At 45.2% G+C, this 24,550-nt stretch overlaps 1 protein-coding gene across 1 annotated transcript; it reads left to right on the plus strand.

Annotated features, from left to right (window-relative positions):
• The first annotated feature begins 5,492 nt into the window (after positions 1-5,492).
• LOC122531646 (Down syndrome cell adhesion molecule-like protein Dscam2) lies at positions 5,493-19,442 on the plus strand. The gene is made up of 3 exons (XM_043659729.1): positions 5,493-5,823; positions 7,558-7,707; positions 19,309-19,442. The coding sequence occupies exons 1-3, from the start codon at positions 5,493-5,495 to the stop codon at positions 19,428-19,430; spliced, it is 603 nt and encodes a 200-aa protein (XP_043515664.1). The 3' UTR covers positions 19,431-19,442.
• Positions 19,443-24,550: the final 5,108 nt, after the last annotated feature.

Here is a 24,550-nt window from a genome sequence, read left to right on the forward strand (position 1 = left end):
AGAAAAAAAAAAAAAAAAAGAAGAAAAAGAAAAAAAAGGGAATTTTCGAGAACGGAGGAGAGACGAGGAAGGTTTTTGTGCGCAAAAGTAGGAAAACAATCTGTCCTGTTGCATCACGCGTGGGGACAAGTTTTTTTGTCTACGACGTTCCGTGTCGGGCCAATTTTTAATTATATTCCATTATTATTAATGATTTTGCTTCTGCTTTGTCTTACAATTTTTATAACAGTGCGAGAAACTGCAATTATCAAGAAAAGTGTCTAGAGTTCTGCATCACAGAACAAAGTGATAAATTTAATTTCAAGGTATTATTTTAATAAGCAACTTTTAAAGTAAACGTTAAAGTAAAATTATTGCCTGTGCACTAAATAACAATAATTTATTATACAAATTATATAATGCTATACTTAGAATTCTCATTATATAAATTATATAACACTAAATTATGCAATAATACTAAACACCAATAATTATCATTTACTTTAACGTTATTTTAATATAGGGCCAGTCACGATAGGATAAACGCGGATATACATGTTGAAATCTCGATACATAATGAGACTTTATAACAAATTTTTCAATAATTCTTCGATTTGCAATTCCAAATGGCTCAAAAAACGGAAAGTTCACTGTATACGGAACGTGTTAACGCTACAAGTCACGAACAGCTGGCGAATCTCGAATGAATATTGGCGAATTTTCCACAAAAAAAGAAAAAAAAAAAACAAGAAAATGGAATTCTCGAGACCGAAGCGAGGAAGCGGGAGATGGGGGAAGGGTTTATAGCCGTCTTGGAGGGAACGTCGCTTAATATCGTCTTTTCGCGAAGCACCGGCGGGGTAAGCTTAACGACGTTTGTAGAAAAACAACGAGTCACAACCGTATTGTTTGCCTTCGTCGTGGCAACGCGGCGCTTTTCAACTGAACCGCGACGCATTCGAACCGGCGGGGCCGATTTCACTAAGACGTCTGTTTTCATCCGTTTTGCTCGCGCACAATGCGCGCCAGGAGTTATTCTCCTTGTAAATTTCGTTGTTTCGAGGGGGTGGCGATGACCGATGGGGGGGGGGGGAGCGGGAGAGGCGAGTGGGGTTGGTGGCCACCGCGCCGCGTCTCGCGTAATGAGAAATCTCGACGACCGCCGCCAGCGTTAGCGTAAATATCGCACGCGTTCGCTCGTTCGAGATTTTATTGTGTTCGGTCTTTAAACGCGGCGCTTGATTAAGATACGCCGTGTTCATCGACAGAAAGAGAGAAAGAGAGAGAGAGAGAGAGATACGCTGTTGAAATTATTTCCGCTGAACTTCTTTGTGCCTCGCGAAGCTGCGAACAAGAACCGACGCGGTTATAAACGCGTGGATATTGCGTTGCGTTTAATTCGAATCGTTCGAGTGTTTTAGGCACTCTGTGTGGCAGGTTCGTTCGTTACATTGGACGTCGTTCTACAAAAAAAAGGAAAAGTCCGAAAGCATTGTACTTTCATGGAATTAATATTTTACTGAATAACGTACGATATTTTCCATCGCTTCGCTCGTTGACCAACTACAATTTTCCTAAAAAAGATAATTCGTCTCTATTCGTCGGTGATGAGAGTTTTTCAAGCACGTATCGCAGACTCTTTACTCTCCAATATGCTTTATCTTCCAACGTTGAAAATATCGGATAAAAGTGGAAATAAATGATGGTGATACTATGCTACCGTCCGCCGGCACTGCCGGATGAGTAGAATTAAACTTTCAAGCTACCGGCTAATGTCGTCTCGCTGAGAAGTATCGACTGGTGCCCTTTCTCGTATTTTATTCAATTAAAAGTCCCTCTTAACATTCGAGAAACGTAAACGAACTTGGCCGTTGCGATCTGTTAATATAACACGTCCTGATTTCGGTGAATTCGTCGAAGCAAGACGGAGGAACGAGCGTAACGCTTGTTTTCCGCAGCCTTATGGTTAACGAACACTCGTCTCCGCTGTGAAAATTCCGTCCGCGGAATTTCCGCTTTGCTACTCTCCCCGCGATCGTGTAAGACACCAGCGCCGTATTCGACATGTTTCTAACAAGAAACGCTGAAAGTAATCTTATTATCGTGGCTGCGCCGCGTGTTCTCGTGCGTCGGGATGCCTGCTCACCCTCTCGTCGGGGAAAAATGAACTCGCATCCTCGCGAAAATCGGTTTTCCGGAGTTTGAGGGAAATATTCTTTCGTAAATGTTCGAAAATGAAAATGTTCCGTTTCGCTCGTCTTTTCCGTCTTTTCTTTCTCACTTTTCGGCTGGCCGTGGCCGGTTCGCCGCGACGAAGCGAGAAAAGAACGATTATTTTTAATTTAACGTGACTCCCTGTGTCGTTGGCGGCGAGCTGCAAGAGAGAAAACGAGAGAATTTCTTTCGAGCTCCACAGGCTGTTCTTTTATTCGGGGCGAAATTCGCGGAAATTTTATACGGAAATAATTACGCGCGCACCTCCCCGGGGGCTCGAGTTACGTCGTGAGATCTAATTCGACAACGGTGCGCTTTCGGGATCTGGCTAAACGAGCGTTGAACTTTGTCACAGAGAACCTACGCTTTCCCGTTTCATCTTTCGTTACCGCGTCCCGGCAAATACCCGGTCTGTTCATTAGTTTTCGCCGTATTTCCACGGTTATTCGATTACGTTGGATTTCTACCTTGTAATTCGCATTTTTGCGCGTCGCGGATCTTCGACCTAACTTCTACACGTGTCGTAGGTTATCCTCTTTCCAAACAGGAAAGTTTTCTTTTTCTCTCGATTTGGTTTATCGATCGATCCACTCGTCGTACAGGGATACATCGTTTCGCGACGCGTACGATAACGAAGATATAATTGCAACGTAGCAGTGCGTTTGGGGAGGAGCACTTGGCTCGTCTCCGCGGAAAATTCGAGTCGGTCGAAAAAGAAGACAGTTTTCGTGGCAGAGGGCGATCTCTCTCTCTCTCTCTCTCTCTCTCTCTCTTTCTCTTTCTCTCTTTCTGTCAGGTGGATGCACCGCGGTGGATTCAAAGAAGGCAGGGTTAGGGTAGGACGGATGGGGCTGACTAGAGTCGTTTCTCTCTTCCCGTAGGTTTCATGGTTTGTAAATATTACCTGCCACGATACGTCTGCCGAGTTTATGCTTGGCTTGGTTGCCGCGTAACCGAGAGCCGTGTGATACGGGGTGGTGGGTAGCATGCCTGGAAACCGGCGCTGCGCGAGCAGCAGAGAAAGAGGGAGCAAGCAGAGGCGAACTCACCGAGTTTTTACCCCATTCTGGAGTCTGAGTGCCTCGCTCCGCTGACTCTCGAAACGGGTTGCACAGCCGAGTCCTACACACCACCACATTTTCCTTTACCCATCCCCCTGCTGCTGCTGCTGCTGCTGCTGCTGCTGCTTCCATTCCGCCTCCTCTTTCGCCACCAGCTCCTTCTCCTCGCCCCGATCTATCCCCCTTTAACCTGTCTCTCCCTTTTTTTTCTCTCCCCGGCGTCGGTTTCTCTCTCGTTTCGCGTCCTTGCTCTCTTCTCTCTCTCTCTCTCTCTCTTTCTCGTGCAACCTTTCAGCCCAGACCATCAACTCACGCCAGAACGCCAGTTCATGGCCGGATTGGGACAGTCTCGAGATTTTGGATAAGATATCGCGACCCTTTTAAGGGTTTTCAAATTCTCTGCTTCTCTCTGGTCGAGTCCCTCTGTGCGAGGTTCTATCGGTTCGCAGATACTTCACTCGCCCTCCCCCCCGCGTGTGTCGATTAACGACCAGGAACGCGGAGACGGAAAGGGGGAAAAGAGAGAGAGAGTTATCAACGCGATATCAACGCGGGTTCGTTGTTGGGAAAGGGAACGAGTGGTGGTGTTCCATCTTGAGGAGAAGACGCCGCGCGATTCGGTGGCGGTGGTTCTCCGGTGGATCGATTCCCACCGCCCGTATAAAGGAAGCACGGAAGTGTGATTCGTTTCTTTTTATTTTCGTCTTTTTTCTCCGTGTTTCTTTTCTTTCTCTCTCTCTCTCTCTCTTCTCCTCCTCCCCTCTCTCCTCTTCTCTTCTCTCTCGTTGGAAAATTCCAGCTGTAGGAAACGGGGAGAGAAAACAGACCTTTCTCGGGGGATGCCATTTTGTCAGACAGGGAGCGCGCGCGTGTATCGCGGACGGTCGCGTTTGTGTTAGGTAATTATCGCGGGCCTCGCCACGGTACGGTTCTTTCATCGTAAACAGTCCGCGTGGACGCGTTACACCTACTTTGTTTCCCCCTTTCGCCTTCAATTTTCATTATGATCTTTTCAGAAAGGCGCCACGCCTGTATAGAGAGGTAGGTGCGCGTCCGCGGCGGCGGCCTCGAGCCGCTATCGAGATTTTTTTAATTAAGAGTTCACCTTCGCGCTTCATTTGGAATCCGTCCGCTTTTATCCGGCTTTCAACCGGCCGTGTGCCGTGAAAGTTGATTCCGACGGCGACGGGTATCAACATCTTGTAGCTGCAGTCGCACAAAAGCAGTCTCCGGATTTCATTCCGGAGGTATCGCGGCCTCTCCATTTTCCCCTACACCCTCGCCGCGCCACTTAACAACTTTTCTTTCTTTTTCTCTTTCTCTTTCTCTTCTCTTCTCTTCTCTTCTCTTCTCTTCTTTTCTTTTCTTTTCTTTTCTTTCTTTTTTCTTCGCCTTTGCCACCCGTGTCCTTAGCAAGCTTCCAGCGCGGAGACAATTACGTCGCGCGCATACCGCCTTCAGGAACGGATTCGTTCGCGGCCAGAGAGTCTCGACTCGATAACGCAAGTACAACGGAAACCGCGACGAGTTTACGCGGACTTGCGACTTTCTCGGTAAAAACCAGCGGTTATAAAAATCGAACACGAGTTACAGTATACTCGTGTATTACAATATATCAGTCATAATTCTATCAAAGAAATTCAACGTGATCGTAATTATCGCAATTATATTAAAATTATACCATTGTATATTGTAAATTACGTAATCGTAATTATATTGAACAAATTTCGAGAATACTACGTGCTGTTTGCTCGTCGAACGCCCAAAGTCAACATTCTTAGCCAAAGCTAAGACACTGGTATTTTCGTTACGTTCAGCCACTTCAACTCCCACGAGTTCCTTATCGATTCGACGAAATAATTTAGTCTTCGCCGATTGAAAACTCTGTACGATAACCCATGATACACGATATCGTTGTTAAAAACGATCGGTTGTCCTCCGATGGGTCGAGGAGCTAGGAAACATACGTTTCGACAAATTCACTTGTCTCATCGTCGTGACGTAATAAATAACACGATAAATAGCTCGATATATACTATGAATTTGTGGTATGTAGGATGGAGCCTAACGAACGTGAAATGCGATAGTTCATCGATCGAAGCGAATTTGCCAAGTTTCCACGCGTTTCTCGACGTTTTTCATCTTGCATTACGGAATTTTTTGAAACGACGCCGACAGACGAGGAGGACGAGTCGCGAATAATAACGAGCAAAAGACGTTGCATCGAACATGGTAAAAATGGTGGTATCTGGAAAAATCGCCGAGCGAGATGTACATATAGTCAGCGCCGCGTTTGGCGGTGGCGCGTTACGCGGCTCAGAGATTTTCAAGAGCGGCGAATCCGACCCTGTCGGCCCCCGCGCTTTCGAGTCACGCTTTCGAGCGGCTGGTTGTTTGTGTGTTTCAGTGGTGAACCAGCGTTACGATCCGGAAGTGCAATGTCCCGGCGGTTTCCTCGGCAACAACGTACTTATGCGGTGCAACGTGCCCAGTTTCGTTCGCGACCACGTTACCATTACGTCTTGGCTTCAGGAGCCGTCCTTCAACATCTACCCGTCGACGATGGGAGGTGAGTGAGCAGCAGCATACCTCCGGGTGATCCTCTAACGATGTCTCGTTCATAAATAAGAATGAGGAGCAGGCTGAACTCCCGCCGGATGAATACGGCCTGTCGACCCTTCCCGATCGCTCGTTTCCTCGTGATATTTGTGTTTGCTTGAAATTCGACAAATGGAAATCGCGCGTTTGACAACGTTCGCGAATATATATTTTGGAATTTGCGACTATCAAAGTTATTTCATTGTCATAATCATTAAATATAATTGGGCTCTCGAACTTTTATAACGCGATTAGACAGTGGATACGGCACAATACGGTGCGATATTAATGAAAAGTATGCAAAACGTTTGATGTAGGTGTGTTTATTACGTATGCATATCGAATATACATACGTGGCCTGCGACGATTGTATTTAATAATTAATGATAATGCTTGACAGTAAATATTTAGCAACAAGTTTACGGTTATTACTAAACTTATAGTTTAACACGTTCCGTGTTTGGCCGACTTTTGGTTACTTTCCGTTTAGGCTATTATACGATTAATAGTTTTGCTTCTGAAGTATGTCGTACAATTTCTTACATAACAGTGCAAAAACTATAATTCATCAAGAGAAATGTCTAAAAGTGTTTAAGATGCATTACAGAACAAAGCAATAAATTTAATTTTAAGGTGTTACTTTAACAAACAATTTTTTAATGACGAAAAAATTAACTTAATGTAAAACGTTTCAAATATTTTTTAGTATTATTGTTTATGTTCTAAATAAAATTATGTTATCATTTATAAATTATATAATAGTATACTTAGAATACTTATTATATAAATTATACATATAATACCTAAAAAGTAATATTTACTTTAACGTTATTTCGATAACAAATTTAACACTGTCTTCTTACGGAATTTAGTCGATCTTAATTCGAAAAAAAAAAAAAAAAAAATGATCACGATAGGATGGACGCGGTGTACATGTTATTGAGATGTCGATGTATGACACTTTGTAACAAATTTTCAAATTATCAAACATTCTTCGTTTCACAATGAAAATTCCAATTGGCTCGAATGGGAAGTTCACTCGTGGCACGGAACGTGTTAATAAATTCTAAGCATTTTATCGAATCATTCTTGGCGTTCTCTCGCTTTCGAATTATCGAAATTTGATATTTAATCTCGTAACGTCGAAGCCTAAATTTGTCAGTGCGTTCGCGGTTCGAAGTTGTAGAAATAAAAAAAAAAAAAAAAGAAGAAATAGGATCGTTATGTTCGCCGGGTCCGGACGCGGCGCAGAGTCGGCATTGTCGGTGCGAAAAGTTTTCGCCCGGAAGCACGGCTCGATCCCGTTAACGAGACAAACTTCATTAATTATGAAGAAGTTCGATCAGGTATGCTCCGTAGCTCTGAATGTGTTCGCTAATAAACCAGGCGGATCTGTTAATATACTCATCAATTGCAGTAAGACGATCGATAGGCAACCAAACTTTCGTCGTTGCGCGTTGCCGGAGGGTGGTTTAAGGGGGGGAGGGGGTGGTGGTTCGAAGTTGAACGAACTCGGGGAGAATAAACCCCCATTTGAAAAGCCAAATTGAAATTTATGGCGGTGATTCGTGAACTTGAAATAATTCGAGACATCGAAACCTTTTCCAAATATTTCGCAAGTTAGAAATTTGGTGTGTTTACGACTCGAACTCGAACTCGCAAAGTGTCACGATCATGAGGTTAATTGCGATCTCTGTTTTCACAGATGGCAAGTATCACATGCTCTCGAGCGGCGAGCTTATGATACTGAACATCACGCGGGAGGACGCGGAACGGTCTTATCGGTGCAGGACGCATCATCGTTTGACGCAGGAAACGGTTGTCAGCAGCAACGTTGGCAGGCTTCAACTGACTGGTGAGTGCGTTAAAATTCCTTTTTTGCCCCGGCCTCCGTTAACATAACGCGGTTTCGACCTGACGCGCGCGCAGTTCATTCTGAACCTGATCGAAAATTCATAACCGACTCAACTACGTTTACCCTGTGACCCCACGATACCATGTAAATTAATCGATACACATGGAGGTCCACACGGGGATCGCGTTTTTCTCTCATTTACATTTATGAGGTTGCAAGAGAGAGAAAGAGAGAGAGATCGATACGGGCAAATTCGACAAAATTTCCGGAGATCTTCTCCATTCTTTGACACTTTGAACTCGATTTGTTTTCAATTTGTGGTTGCGTGTCCACTTGTATTTATTCTAAGGTAAATTAGAGAAGACTAATTTACAACTTAAACTTCTGAAATTTTGTTACAATATAATTTACTTCTTGGTAATTTTTTTAAGTGCAAGAGAGAGATCGATACAAGTAAATTCGACAAGATTTCCGGAGATCTTCTCCATTCTTTGACACTTTGAACTCGATTTGTTTTCAATTTGTGGTTACGCGTCCACTTGCATTTATTCTAAGATAAATTAGAGAAGACTAATTTACAACTTAAACTTCTGAAATTCTGTTGCAATATAATTTATTTCTTGGTAATTTTTTTAAGTGCAAGAGAGAGAGAGAGAGAGAGAGAGAGAGAGAGATCGATGCGGGCAAATTCGACAAAATTTGCGGAGATCTCCATTCTCTGACACTTTGAACTCGATTTGTTTTCAATTTGTGGTTGCGTATCTTGTATTTATTCTAAGATAAATTAGAGAAGATTAATTTACAACTTAAACTTCAGAAATTCTGTCTACAATATAATTTACTTCTTGGTAATTTTTTCAAGTGCGATGATTCTTCAAACGTTTCAAGTGTTGTATAAAACCTTCCAGCCTGACATACGAGTACAAAGTTACCAAACTTTGAGAACCGTTTAAAGAAATCTTCGAGAAAAGTTAGTTCTCCTTTGGCTATTACACGCAACGTTCCGTTAATAACTCCGTCGAGGTTTCTTAACGAACAACGTCATAGAGCGAAAATTGTGCAAAAAAATTATAACACGTTGGTTCTTCTAAAGTTTACGAAAGCGCGAGCGCCGTTTCAGGGGGAGAGGGGCGAGGAAGAGGGGGAAGAAAACAATATTTTCTGTCGGTTAACACATTTTCTTTTAACGTCCCCTCTCCCCCTTATATCTCTAACGAAAGCTCGATGCACGTTCCGTCGAAGCTTCGCCCGTTAACCCGACTAATAAAGTTTTAACACGGGTCGAGGGTGGTTTTCGCGTGACCCGGCGATGGTATTAATAAGAGTATCGAAAGTGAAGGAGACATCGTCCTCCTGGACTGTACTGCATCCAACGGTGCTACAGAGAAAAAGTTTTCGCCTTTTATCGGCTTTAGGTGGACAGCGGCGAACAGGTACTCACCAGCGGAAACTTATTATTGCAGCCCGCGATGCGATATTTACAAATTTCTCGCGAGCACCGTTGAATATTTATGAGCCGGTGAGCGAGGAGCGTCAGATGCCGTGGATCTCGTTCTTCGATCCGATCCACCACCCATCCAGATCGTTCATCGTCGCTGCGATTCAAGCCTGATCTCCCTCGAAGTAGTACGTGAATCCGTAATTGGACAACGGCTAGACGCTCGACGAGTTTTCCCAGCAGCCGGTGGATCGAAAAATCGTACGCCTTCCCACCGTAATCATTTCCCATTCATCCCCTTTTCTCCATTCTTTCGCCTTTCTATTTTACTTTTCGTTCCAACGCCGAGTCGAGCGAAGGCGAAGACGTCGGTAGCCGCGGTTATTAAATTTTTTTTCAATAACAAAACGGGGGCAAAGTGGAGAGAGAGAGAAACGGGACACCAACCGCTGCAGGATATTCTCTCAGCCTCTTCGCCTCGTTCACGAAGAAAACCGAACTTCCGAGTCCCTCTCGCTGATCTAAGGCCAGCGTTCTAGATCCTCGTTCGATTTCAATTAAAAATCGCTCCGCTCTGCCTGCACACGCTCTCTCTGTCAATTATCTCATCGCTGGCGAGAAGAGCACCGACCGAGAGAAAGAAAACGTCATCGTGGAACTTTTATCCGACGATACGTATCGTCGATCGCAGTGAAATAATCGCCGAGCGTGATCCAATCCGTTCGATTCTCGAACGTGTCGTTGAATATAATTCCGCGTTCCTTTGATCGGACAAGCGATTGAACGAACTTTATCCGGCAAACAAACTGGTCTCCTCCGTTCTCTGTTGCCCGAGAGGATTCCGAGGTTTTGCTGACTCGAGACCGCGCGAAAGCGCAAACATCGTGACGCAATCCGCGAGAGAAACTCGCTCTCCTCTGGCTTGGTTTGTGCACGCACGATCGCGCTCGTTTCAACGCAACGCGTTTTGCGGCGTTGATCGATCGATCGACACCCGGAAGGCAGCGAGTGAATGGGGAAAAAGGAGGAGAGCGAGTTCCCCGCCGCTGAGCGGAGTTCAGGCTGGTTCATTAACGGCCGGGATGCAATTAGAAGCCTTATTTCGTGCGATTGGAAACACCGATAACGCTATTCAACCGGGATCAGGGATTGTTCCTTTGACACTGGATTCATCGACAGCCACAAAGCGTAAAACCCGTGTCGAAGCAATCGGAATTGAGAGTGTACGAAAAACAATAGACACGTTCGAGTCGCGAAAGCCAAATCTTTACTTGAGGTCAGATATTTTGATTAAATTTGATACTTTTGATTTTTTCGGCTACGATAGACGCGTTTATTTCTACCAAAGAATAAATGCAAAATTGTAGGAAATGTAGTGAAAATATAAAACAAACTTCTGTGTGGAAAAGAAACGAATGTCTTTATTTAATGAAATAGTTAATAATCAAATAGTGTGTGCGATACAAATGAGGTAGTCACGCGGCAAGGACTGGCAAAGAACTAAACTTTCTGCTCGGCATGGTCCTGTCCGTAACTGAAGAAAGTAGTATGAAGAGGATAGGAAACAGATGTCAACCTTTGCCTCTCATAAAGCCACTTTCAATGGGCTTACACTGCTGGATGGTCGAGTCGTTGTATTCCAACAAAAATTTTATTGGGTGATTAAAATCGCGAGCGTCAGATGTTGGCTGGCTATAGCAATCGGTAGTACCCGATGAGCGTCAGACATTGGATAGCTGTAGTCATCGTTGGTAGCAAAAAGGTTAACCTCTTGCGCTGGAATGACGCACGTCGAGAATTTTTTGTTCCAAATTACAACATTTTAGTTTTAACCTTCTAAGTACTAACGTCCGATACATCGACGGTCTCTCTCTTCTTGTTTTGAGTAGCTTCAGTCTTTGTTTGATTTGATTAACTTTGAAAATATTGGAACTACAATAATTTATATGAAAACGTGTAAAATTAAACTTCGCCTGGCGATTTAAATCCGTTCACTAGCGAAGGGGGATTTAAATACCCCGTAGTTAGAAGGTTAAGTATATTCAAACGTAACAAAACAAATGACAAGTTTAGCACTTCTTAATCATTTCTATCCAGTGATGTCATACCGACGAGTTCAAAAGAAGAAGAAAGCGACGAATTATTGAATACGGTTCGGTCACTCGTTATGGTCCGCGAACCAGTTGCCAGCGCAAGGCTTTAACGACCGATTGAAGATAAACATCTTTCTGCAATTAATAACGAGAAATGATTTTGTCTATTTCGACAAGGAAAAAGAAACTAACCGCAAGAAACGGCTGTTCGAAAACATAGTTTCCTAAATACGACAATACTCGCGACTTTGCCAATGGAATTCGCGCGATTCGATCAGCGACGCGTCGTCGAAATCGCAGCGGCTCGAAGGTGGGGTTAACGAGCCATCGGATGATCGACGTTTCGATCAAAGTGAAAGTTCTGTTAGACGCGTAATTGCCGGGCTCGGCGAGGCTCGAGGTCGCGAATCGAGAGCCCGTCTGAAAAGGTTTTCCCCGGTCGTTCGCCAACGGAGGCCTGGCTGGCGTCACTTGTTATCCAAGCGAAGCTTGGCTTCAACGCTGGCGTAACGTCTGCTTTGGGGGTTAGCTGCGCGACGGTGGAGAGAAACGGGTGAGGCGGAAAGACGCGAAGGAGGCGAGGAACGTGGAAGAGGAGAAGAAGAAGAAGCGAAAAGGGGAGAAATCTCCACTCGAGCCGGGGCTAACTAATGATGCTTCTCTTCACATGCCACACCTACCCTCCAGATTCATGTTGAAGCTTCAGACGTGCCTATACACGATGCGTGCGGAGAAGAGAGAGAGAGAGAGAGAGAAAGAGAGAGAGAGAGAGAGAGAAGAAAAGAAAAGTAGAAAAAAAGAAAGAAAGAGAGGAACGCGCAAGACATTCTGCACGTTCTTCGCTGCCACTTTATCCCTAGAACGTGACCGATCCCCCACGCAGGAAGCCTCATAATTCATCGCTCGTTTCCTGTAGCTCTCCTGTTTTCTTTATTTACTTTTCGTCTCTCTTTCTTTCTTTCTTTTTTTCTTTCTTCTTTTGGACGGAAGGGTGGTGCCTCTTTTTTTTTTTCCCTCCACGATCGCTCTCTCCGTATATCGACCTGTCATCCAGTCGATAAGTCTGCGCAGGCTGCTACGGAATAATTAATACACCGGCAGCTTGATCGCAAGCCGATAGCCTCGCGTAATCACGGCGAAGGTAAACGAAAGTACGATGAAAATTGGGTTCGCGATAACGCTCGTCTCGTCTCGTTTCGTCTCGAATCGACACTGTGCAGCCAACTCGTTTCATTTTTAATAACGCGCCAACTCGTACCGGAATTATTATTTAAGTTTCATCAACGTTATTACAGCCGCGTGGCGATTATTCCGCGGCGGCAGGGGTACAGTAAAACGGGGACGAATATTTAAATACGACGGACAGATGGACTCGTGCTAATTAGACCCGCGAAATAGTCGACACACCGTAATCGAGTAGGAACCGAGTGATACTTTCGTTCCGGTCTTTCGATCATATTTACGATCGAAAGTTTCGAAACTTACTCGATCAGTATCGTATTTCATGTATCTGGTCTGTTCGGCTCTGTCAAACAATATTAGCAAAGGATTAGCTGGACGCCAAACGATACGTCAAAGAGACGATATAACGTGAAAAATAAAAGGACGTTCGGTGAATATTCGGAGCCCACATTCATGCTGGAAATTTCGCGTACGGTGTTTAACGATATATACGCGTCGTACACGTCATACGTGAAAATTCGAACGGGACGGTGAATCGATGGCCAGCGGGTTTGTTTGCGATTCGTGCGTCTGCTCGCGCAGGGATTCCGCTTTAATGGAATAGAGAGGCGCTCGCAGGCAGTCGTTTATCGCGATCGGCGTTCCGAGAGATATTCCGAAACTGGCTGATGTTTACCTGGGCAGGGATCGCGCTGTGAGGTTCCAAGAGAAACCAAGTGAGAGAGAGAGAGAGAGAGAGAGAGAGAGAGAGAGAGAGAGAGAATCATGGAAAATTTCACGTTTCGCAGGAGTTGTTTAGGATTTCTAGGTAAACAGCGGTCGTGTATCGATGGCGGTTTTGTGTGAACGCGCATTATCTAAACAGTGATTGCAAATTATTATTAGCCCGGGCACACGGGTCCCGGAAACGATACACGCCGAGCGCAAGCATCGCGCAACTGTTGGCTCTCCATCGGCTTGCCAAAGATTTGTTTGCAACGATTGCTTCCCGTTTACGTGTGTATACAAGATATCGGTGCTCGCTGCGCGATGTTGCGATGTTTCCGCGTTTAGAGAAATTACGAAATTGCGCGGACGGGTCGTTTAATTTGTGGAAAATAATAACAGCAGCGGCTAGAGAAACTGATCCCGGGCTGGAGCGAAAATTTACGATACGTCTCGCTTCGTCCTTGTGGAACGAGGAATAATTCAGATTATCGGGCAAGACGGAAATATACTACGCCGGGAAGATAAAACAGAAGAATGGGAGAAGATTTTATCGTTGTTGATTCCATCGTTGTTGATTCCATCGGAATCTGCGAAGTTACTCGCGCGTTACCACGGCCAAGTATAATTTTCGCGAGAGTATCAACGGTCAGACTCTGTGATCATCGAGGCGTTTCCTCGATGGAATGCTTTCTCTCTCTCTCTCTCTCTCTCTCTCTCTCTGTTAAGTCTAATGCGATCGATCCGACTCGAATGACCAAATGTTAAGTCTAATTCGACCGTCTCGCGTTAGACTCGAACATCGCACTCATGTGTCCTGGAATTGAGTCCACTGCGAGCGATTCGTGAATCAACTGCTTGTGTACTCGAAGGACGACGCATGACAATGTGGGACCGAGTTACTTTAAATCGATTATTAATTGTTTTATATTAATTACGTATTCTACGACGCGTGTTGAGGAATGTCTCCAGTTCCCCGATGTTCTCGAGTTGATTATCTTTTCGTATTTGGTCGAAAACTTATTTATTTCCCCTTCCAGGAATCCTATCTGAGGAAAATTTGGCGAGAAAGTAAAACTCTTACTTTGCCAGAGTATCATCTGGACTTGTTCACCCCGAGGACCTACCGAACATGATAATTTCGTTCGTCATTAATAGTATCGTTGGGATGCAGACCTAATACTTGCATCCGATGTGTTATAGAATATAAAATTTCTAAAAACGTCTTCGTCTCATAAATTACAGTCGTTACTGGCTTTAACACACATACACACACACACACTCTCTCTCTCTCTTGACTCTTGATCTCATTCTTCTCAATTTCCATTCTATCGTCATATTTTACTCCTTTTCGTAATCAAGCGAATTCAAATTTTCCCGTTAACAAAGCGCTTGATTAAACTCCCCTCGGGCGAAGAACCGCGACGGCACGCAGCAAAGGAGGATCGTTTTTGAACGATCTGGCGAAAAGCGAACAGCTGTCGCGAGCCATTGGTCGGCCCGATTGCCTCACCCAGTAATAAAACCCGGCCCGACCGGTTGGATATAGAAATTTATGCTAAGCGCGCTTATATACTTACCAACTTAATAATGAAGTTCCTCGGGGTGTGCCCGGACCGTTTGCATATTCCTGAACAGTCGTTGCTCGCCGCTCCCGTTTCTTCGTCTCCCTCCCCGTTTCGAGTACATCGAATTAACCGAAAACTCCTCCTCGCAGCGATGCACAGCGATTTTCTCCGGGTAACGAGCAAACTTTTCTGAATTATCTGCGCGCTGGTCGTGGAAAATTTTCGGACCGGCGTTCGGCTGGTCACGTATCGCGAATCCAGCGGTATAATTCTATATCGTCAGAGCGCCAGCCAGTCAGCGTCGTGTCGTTAGTTGCACGATGCTCGAGCGGTAAACGGACGTGTGTGTGCACCATCTCGGAGATAAGAATCTGCACGTGATAGGCTCGTCGCGCGTTTGCGTTTCTCTGTCGCGGAAACGCCGTTTGCTCTGGCATCCATAGACGATTAAAATATCTTTCTCTTCAAATCTGAATCCGTTGCGTGCACAATCCTTCGAGTATGCATTCGTCGTGACATGGTGACACTGATCCAAATTCATAGGGCACCTTGTTTGGAGCTTTCTATGTAGTACAATTCCCGATTTTCTACGCTGGGTTGGAGCACATATCCATGCCATAACTCTATACGCACTCTTGGTCCTAACATTGTCATTAAGTTGTTCTGCTGAATTCGTATACCGTAAACAGAGAGAAAGAGCGTGTTGTTCGGTCAAAGAAAAAACCGACTGAGCGATTATCGGCCGTGATCGATCGACGTATCGCTAGCGTCGGGCCTTGTCGAAGCATCGAAACATGCGGGCGAGACACCGGGCTCGGATTTCGCGGAAACACACGCCGGAAGCGGAGGACGAGACACGCGCAGGAGGCAGGGGCACGAGCTAATGACGCGGTTCCCAGGGTCGATCCGCGAAAAACGTTTTTCGCTTTAATTACGACCGGCCGTCGCTTCCATTGCGAATTTTCGCGAACCCGTTTCGTTGTAATATTCATTAGCGCGTTATTGCGACGTTATTCCATGGTGCGTGCACGCGCCGCCGCGGTTCCAACCGTCGCTAATTATGCGAATATCTGTTAATGAAATCTTAATGAAACGAATGAGTTAAACGCGATTTCATTGACGCTGGCGTTGCCGCATTCGGATAGACACGAAGGTATAGACAAAGTGGTTTTACAAGTCGTCGGTTTCTTGGGAAGGGAAGTGAATTTAGGTGCCACGCCGGCGGTGGTGGGTGATTTGAAATTCTCGGTGAACGGGGACGAGATACGTACATCGGTGTTATCTGTCCCTTTACGGTACGCCACGTCGCAGGACGAACACCACTATCTCCGACCATAATTCTCCATTAAACGTCGGCCTGACGCTCGCCTCTCTTTCTTCTTATTTTTCCTTCCTCTTCTTTTTCTTCTTCTCCTTCTTTCGGTTATGTCCCCCCCTCCACCTCCGCCGTACCCATTCTTCTTCCAATTTTTATTCCTCTCACCTATCCCTCCTTCTTTCTGCCTTACCACGAAGGCAGAAACCTTTGTTCCCGCGTTCCTTTTTCAGCCGGCGGCTATTTATGACACGCCGTGGAAAACATTTCCCGTATATCATGGAACAAACTTACATGAACTCGTCCTGAGGGAGGAGGAGGTGCAACGGCAACAGGGGGATGGCTGTGTCTGCGCCGCGAAGTAACCCCCCGACTTCGCCTCTACGTGTGCACACGCCCGTGTATATATATGTATCTGTTTCGCCGACGATCTCGGAGGATGTATTTCCTTCCTCCCTCCCTCCCCCTCCCCCTCTTCCTTTCTTCCTTCCTTCCTTCCTTCCTTCCACGAGCCTTTCTTTTCCCTTCGTTAAATCTCCAGATATTGTCGCTATCAAATTTCCAAATAGCGTAATCCAATATTGGTTTCTTCTTTCTTTTTTTAACTCGTTTTATGTTCCACGTATCGTTTCCACGTCGCGGTTGTCCAATACACAGAGACAGCGCGTGTTCAACGAAAAAAAAGGCGATGATCCTCCCGTTAACACGTTCCGTGCCACGTGCGGAGTAAACGTGAACTATCCGTTCAAGTCATTTGGAATTTTCGTTGTAAAACGAAGAATTTTTGAGAGATTTTGTTATAAAGTTGTGTATTGACATCTTAATAACCAATGTACGTCGCGTTCTATCCTATTCTAGCGTATCCTATCCTAGGGAGTGACGATCGACTCTTAAAACTGTTAAGATCGACTACATTTGAGACAACGCTGTAAAATTTGTTATCAAAATAACTTTAAAGTAAATATTAGTTATTAATATTTAGTATTATTGTATACCATTATATAATTTATGCAATAAATTATTACTCTCTAATATTATTTATTATTATTTAAAACTGAAACAATAATACCAAAAATAGTTGGAACAAAGTGTTTCATTTTAAATTAATTTTGACGTCATTAGAAATAAGAAATCATACTTTAAAATTAAATTTATTGCTTCGTTCCGTAATGCATCTGAAACACTAGGCACTCTTCTTGATAATTATAGTTTTTGCACTATTATGAAAATTGTAAGATATACATCAGAAGCAAACTTATAGTAGTATTATAGTAAGGCAAAATTATAGTAGTATTATATACATTAGAAGCAAAGTTATAGTAGTATTATAGTAAGGCCCACACGGCCTTAAAAATCAAAAATTGGCCCAACACGGAACGTGTAAAAGAAGGATCTCATTTCGGTAATATACAGCCTGTCGGTCTTTAACTCAGCAGCCTGTTTTATTAAAAAACCTTCGTTGTTCACCGCCGCAGCTTCTTCCACGCTCCTTCAATTTCGTCCTCGTCTGCCGGAATATATTTCGCGTGCGTCGCGGGGAAAAACTTGCGCGAACTCATCTGGGAGCGGATGGTGGAGTCGAGGAAGCCCCCGTTGGAAGAGTGGCGGGATACCTGCTTCCGTGAATACCCTGTTCCTTCCGCATTGTCCAAAATTTCGCTCCGAGAGATTCTTCCATCGTGGAGGATCGAGTTCGTTGAAAAGGGAGACAGATATTTGTCGATTGTCCATGACTTATCACACGGTCAGAAATTGCTTTTCTCTTGAGAAATGAAATTTAGCTTTCCTCGAAGTTTACGCATTGGATTTTAGATGATAGGCATTTTAGGTTTTGCACTTTGCTGTCCCGTCGCGGAGTCCAGCTAACGAAAAACGAAATCATGGACAGAAATGATCTGTCCAATCAGTGTTTTTTTTTTTTTTTTTTTTTTTTTTTTTAGTTCAGTTTTTTTTCGGTGACAAATATTCCGCCATAAACATCAGAGGTTTTAACAAGGGTCACGCGACGATGATGTAACGATTTTCACGTCCAATTTAAGCCCTTTGAAATTTTCTACAAAGTTAATCAAATTGCCATGCATAACGGAAAACCCTTGTTTCCCTTTCAAAAGACACGGAGCTTTGAAGGCGTAAAGGTCAAAGAAAAAAAAAAAAAAAAAAAAAGGAGGAAAGAAGAAAACGAAGTCTTGAAACGCAAAATTTAACGACGTTCCAAATAGCGCGTGTAACAGAGAGCATCGTACGTGCGTCGTACAGGTTGCCCAGGGAATGCATAGGAAAGTAGAATTTATTAAAATAGCATGCCGCGGAGTATCAATAAACAACCGCATTGCGCCCGTAATTTCTTTACGGTCCAGGTATTCCTGGTGGAAGAGATAGAGCGAGGTCATAAAATTAGTCAAGCTTGAAAGTACACGGGGTTCTGATCGTAATTGAAATTTGTGATAATTCGGGGAAAGATAAGGCAGCGAGGTCTTGCCAGGACTGCAAGCCTGTTACCGATTCTTCCTTTACAGTCGAGTTAAAACCGAAAGAAATTTAGACAAAGTGTGAAGTCAATTAATATATCTTCTTAAATATTGATTTATAAATATCGATCGATGAACTTGATATCAAGCGTGAAATCAAAAAAATTTGACTTGAATCATGCTTGTCTAAATCACGTACGATGACTGCAATTGAAATGATCAATATTTTTACTCAATGCTTTGATCCTTTGCACTCGACTTCTGAGGTGGCTTAAATCTTCCTCTTTTTATAATTTGCTGATAATGATGCGACGTATAATAGTATAATGTAGTATAATATCTCGCTAGACATCTAAAGTGAAAGTTATAATAACGACGTAGGAAGAACAAAAGAATTTCCGAAAGAAGAAATTTCTAAAGACAGTCCTGAGTCAATTGACATTCAGTGATTCACATAAACCGATCTTTATAAAACCAGTGGAGGATATTATTTTTCTAGGGATTGAAACTATGTGTTATTAACTCTTTTATATTTGTTTCTAGCAAGCCTGCAATGCACGTTGACGATTGCTTTAAATTATATGTTAGAATTACACGTTACAAAGATATAGTCAACAAAATTTCACGTCGAATACCATTTGAATAGTATTATTTTCAATTCTATGTCATTCGAAGCGATGCTTCGTAAATAAATTACTGGCAGTTGATAGAAGAAAAGGATTAATTTACAATCTCGCCCGTGTTTCTTCCATTGTAATTTCAACCTTGATAATGCGCGCTATCATTAAAGGATATATTTATGCGATCGCTTTTCTGGTTTCCTTGCTTGCAGAGATACGCAGCACCATGCATCCGATGATAAACGAGAAGGTGGTGTATATGTCGGCGCGGTTGAAAGACACCATTGTGATACCGTGCGTCGCGTATGGCAATCCAACCCCTACCAACAGGTAAGAACGTCACCAGATACGTACGAATTTGTAGCATGCGCCTGTAGCCTCGTAAAGTTTAGGACCGATAGCAGCGTGCGAAATTTCTCCTCCACCTTCAGCGCCGTGCGCCGACACGATGACTGATCCTCGAGATTTCGCGAGATTCCATCGCGTGACGTGGTGGAAAAATCTATCGATTTGAATCGAATCGGTTTGCGACCCGATTTTTTTTTTTTTTTTTCTTATTTGGCGTATGGAGGTCGTCGAGCGTGAATCGCCACACTTTTCACAGCACGTTGTTTCACTTCATCTTGATCACGCGGAGCATCTCCGGGTCGCTTTTACCGAGAACGAGCCGGCCGCAAGAAACGAGTTATCGATCCCTTTGTCCAACGAAAATGCAGTTTCGCCGCCGCAAACTCCGTTTAATTCTCTGTTTCCTCAATCGGAAACCAGCCTTCTGTCCCGCCCCCTTCTTCTCTCGACGTCACGGCGAAAAGTGTGTCGCGTCCGTCAAAGAGGAAGGGAAAGAAGCGAAGACAGTTTCAAAGAGGACGGCAAATAGAAAGTGCATCGGGCGTGCTGTTTTCGGCCGGCCATTAAAGTCGAAAAATAAGCCAGCGAATGTATTCTTCCGCCTTTCCAAGCAAAGACGCACGGACGAGGAAAATAAAGAAAGAAAAGTCTACCTCTAACGGCTTGAATACACCGTTTTTCCCATTCGATGAAGCAACAGCTCTCTCTACGGGGGAAGGAAAGAGAGCTCTCCGCCGAGAGCGGGTCGTTCCGTAATTGCTTGACTTTCGCGGAACAGTCCTCGAGTACGATTCACTTACGTGGCAAACAGTTTCCCGATACAACGCGGAGGATAGATAGAGGGGGAGGAGGAGGGTTGGTGGAGGCGCGGTAAATGGGCGGCGGGTTCGAACGCGCGTATATATCAGGGGAAATTTAATTGGCTCGATACGGCGAGAAGGGGAGCCTTTCTTTTGTTTTTTTTCTTTCTTTTTTTCGTGCAGGTGAAATATATATATATATTTTTTTTTTTTTTGATCGACGAAACTTCCGCGCTCGATTTCCTTCTCGAGTGTCTCGCGAGGTGGTGCTCTCTCGGCACGTTCCGTGCCACGACTTTCGACTGGCGTTTCACGCCAGCTTCCGTTCCCATCAAATTGGTTTCCATTCGTTCCCTACCACCCGAGTCGAGTGCCCGTGTAAACGGATGTTCCGCCACGCAATTAACCGGTAAACGACCATTTACTTTTCGTCGCGGCTGACGCCTCGGCGCGAAGTAATCTACTACCAGCCAAGGAGCACAACGCGAGGCTGTAGCTGCTCTAGGGTAAATTGAAGATGGCTCTTAGGATTAATAAGACATCCGGTCGCGTCGCGGAATTATCGTCGAATCTCCGGTTCCCCCGGCCTCCGGTTCAGGCTTGTGACAGCCTCAACTGCCGTTAAATTCCGTTAAATCGTTGACGATAATTCTCGGGAGGAGGAGCGGGGGGCGAAACAAACGCGGTTCCAGCCACGAAGTCACGAACGAGGAGGATTATAACGAGCGCGTTATTGAAATGTAAAAATTTCAATCTCGCTTGACGCCCAGTTTTCCATATTTCCTCTCCTCTCTCTCGGTTTTACTTCTTCCTTTCTCTCTCTGTCTCTCTCTCTCTTTTTTTGTTATTTTAGAACGTAGACCAGGTTGGATAAGCGACGAATTTATTTTGCGAGGAATTTTGTCCCTTCCTCGCGAGTGGATAAGCTGGACGCGTTGCTTTTCATCGCTGGAATCGCGGTCAACGTTGCATTTTCGAGATTTCATGATTTCGGTTTGGACGAGGGCACGAAAGGGCGGTCGAAAGTAGGAACGATAATAATGACGCGGATGGAAAATGGCGCGGAACGAACGAATAATCCGCACGTTGGCTCCGGTATTCTCGTATTTTTCTTGTATTAATGCTAATTTCATACATAGCCGCGCTACATCGTACGTAGCTGAGGCATTTCCATGGAGAGAAGGTGAAACACGGGCTGCTGCTCGCGCGAGTTCTGTGTTATTACGTGAGAAAGGGGGAGAGAAGGCAGAGGAGACGGACATTACGAGACGGCGAGGAAAGCGTTTCCCTTTGACGAGTGGAATTATCTCTCGCGGATCGGACAGAGACTCTTTCGCGAAAGACTATTTAGCATAGTCAAATAGACCGAAGCTGAAAAGAAAGGAAACAGAGGCGTCAAGTGGACCGGATGAGAATTGTTCGTTCGTTCGTTCGTTCGGTTATTCGGTCGATATCGACGAAGTTACTTCCGTAGGCGTTTCACGAGTTATGAACTCTATCAACGAAACTTGGTCTCATCTTCCCTCGGCCACCGGCGATGGCCAATAAACTCGAGTGAGAAGCAAAACGATCCGGCAATCGGGCCAGTGAATTTGCGCCGTGAGATCAAGCTCTGGCGAGCGAATGGAACGCGATCGCGGCCTCGTAAACCATGAGATAGTTCCGATGAGTTTCGTTGCATACGGTTTCTTCGGATTGTCTAGTGCTTATGAAAATAAAGAGAAAAATGGTAGGACAATGTTATGGAAAAATATTGGGAAAGGTACAAAAGGACTGCGTATTAGGATGTTAATGTATTTATTATTCGATTGAGCGATTCCGCTTGGAGCGAAAACGAACAGATGGAATGAAAAAGAAGAAACCTCTTTAATAGGTGCTCGCTCGTGCTGCGCCGATCGCCGAGGTTATTAAACGACCCGACTCGTCCTTTTTCCACCGTGACAAGAACAGAAAGATCTGTCGGCGTCCCGTTGAATATTACATAATCAACAGTTGACGCTCTTTCGTCGTTCATCTTTCATATCGTCTGACTGTTCTCGCAGACGGTTGCCAGAAGTTTATTCGCAGAGAGGGTTTATCTCGCGATGAAATCGAGTCTGTGACGCGATCGCCCTCCATCGATCAATGACGCGAAAGTTCACATAACGAGGAGTAGAAATAATTCGGGACGCCTTGCCGGCAATTTCCTGTCACGGATGTTTGACAGGCGTAATTAATTCCGTTGCTTCCACGGAACTGCGAGCATCTCGATCGATAATCACGGGCAACGACGCGACGCGACGCGACGCGACGCAACGCAGCGTGGCGCTTCCTTTCGAGGAACCTCCGTGACCCCGTGATTAATCGATTACGTAAAAATCACGGGGATAGAGGCGGGACGAGAGCGTGGTGCAGGATGCGCGGCCGCGCATTCAGGTGCACGCGCGTGTACCGTGGGATGCTGGCGATGCAGCAAGGTGAGGCTGTTCCACGGCACATAGACGCGGGGGAGTGTATGGGTAGCGCAAACAAACCGACCGCTGATTACAGAGACTGCTTCTGACAGCCCATCAAATATTCCGCATTTACGTGTACGTCGACGTCACTGAGTATTCCGTGGCTGTGTTCATCGTCTCCTTCTCTCTGTCCCATCTTTGGTCCTGCTGTGTCGGTCGCTCTCGCGTACATACACACACAGACACACACGCACACTCTCCTCTGCCTCTTCCGCTGCCAGACTCAGTTGACGGAGGAGAGTACGCAGCAGACGAACTAGCAAGAGAGAGAGAGAGAGTAATCGCGCGGCAAAGGATAAGCAAAAGGATCAGAGGAAGATGGGAAAAGCGACGTGGAGGATGAGAAGGCAAGAGGGTTTGCCAACGTGGCACAGCTTCCATCTCTGTCCTTCTCTCACGCTCCTTCCTACCTTCCTATCCTATCTCCTTCCCTCGCCAATTTCCCTCCGTAAATTCGATTATCTATAGATATACTCTTCGTCGTCGACCTCTCTTCCGCTTTTCCCTCTTTCCCCTCTTCCGCTGCCGTCTACTACACCGACGACGACTCTTCAACCTCATCGGCGTCCTTTTGCCACCTCCCACCTTGTCCTGCTTCCTCTTTCTCTCTCTCTCTCTCTCTCTCTCTCTCTCCTTGCATCTGATGTTGCTTTCGCGAAACTCCGCCGAAGACGGAGAAAGACAGAGGCCAATCACGAAGGCCACTGCGAGAGGATGCGAGATCATTTTTGGAACAACTACTTTAAGGGACCTCGAGGGACGTTGTCTTAGCTCCGAGATTGCGGACGGTAAAATATTCGACGCTGGGGACTCGGGCCCCGTGGAGGAAAATAGATCCTGCCCTGGATCCCCTCGGTGAGACTTTGCCAAGCAATCAGTCGTCGGACGTCTCCTCTCTGGACAAGCCTCCTCAGCGAGATCACGTTCGACTTCACGTTTCGAAGAATTCACCAGCTGTCAATCTCTTTATACAGTGTCAATTCGCCTTGTTTTCACGAGGTAGTAGCACCGAAAGCTCGGCAACCCAACGTGGTTGGTTTGGTGCAGGTGCAAAAGTAAGTTTCCAAGAATAATATTTATCAGGGGTGGGGGAGGGACGCGAAGGCAAATGGTCGAATCGTGGCTGCTTAAGGGTGCAAAATCAATAGCGACCGCGACGAAAACTTTATTTTCCAAGCTCCGTTCGGTAAATATTGATGCTTCGCTCGCGCGCGCGTTTCGATGTAACGCAAATGTTTCCCTCCGTTTGCACGTTGCCGCTGTTGCTGTTGCTGCTTCGTCAAGTGAACAGCGTGGCGATTATTTTTGAAAGTGTCGCGAAAATTAGGATCCCGGGGTCCTAATCCATATCGTTAAATAATTCAATGGACGATTCGCGCCGGCGACTATTCTCGTCTATTTATCGACCAGTTCAACTTCGGTTTTACGCGGTGCTCTGACACGGGGTCAAAGGTCGTGCGTGCCCGCGAAAGATCGATTCAATTATTCCGTGTCTGCAGAGACGCTTTAAAAGCAGCACGAAACGTTTCCGCGTTCCCAGCCACGTTTTAGGGAATTTGCATACGCCTCGCACGCGAAAACGAACGAACGAACGAACTGTACGTACGTACGTAAACGCGAGCCGTTCGACTTCTTTATTTAAAGATCCGCCGTGGGTATTAACGATTTTCGTCTGTATCCACTGTACGGCAGAGGCGCAGTTTATCCGGCTGCTTGTTCAAGCGGGAGTGTTTTGAAAACGTGCCAGTACATCGAGGCGCGTTGCATACGCTCTCTCTCGTCTGTGCGAGGGTTTCTGTCGAATACAAAAA

This window comes from Frieseomelitta varia, unplaced genomic scaffold (assembly GCF_011392965.1).
Source record: "Frieseomelitta varia isolate USP_RPSP 00005682 unplaced genomic scaffold, Fvar_1.2 scaffold_408, whole genome shotgun sequence".
NCBI lineage: Eukaryota > Metazoa > Arthropoda > Insecta > Hymenoptera > Apidae > Frieseomelitta > Frieseomelitta varia.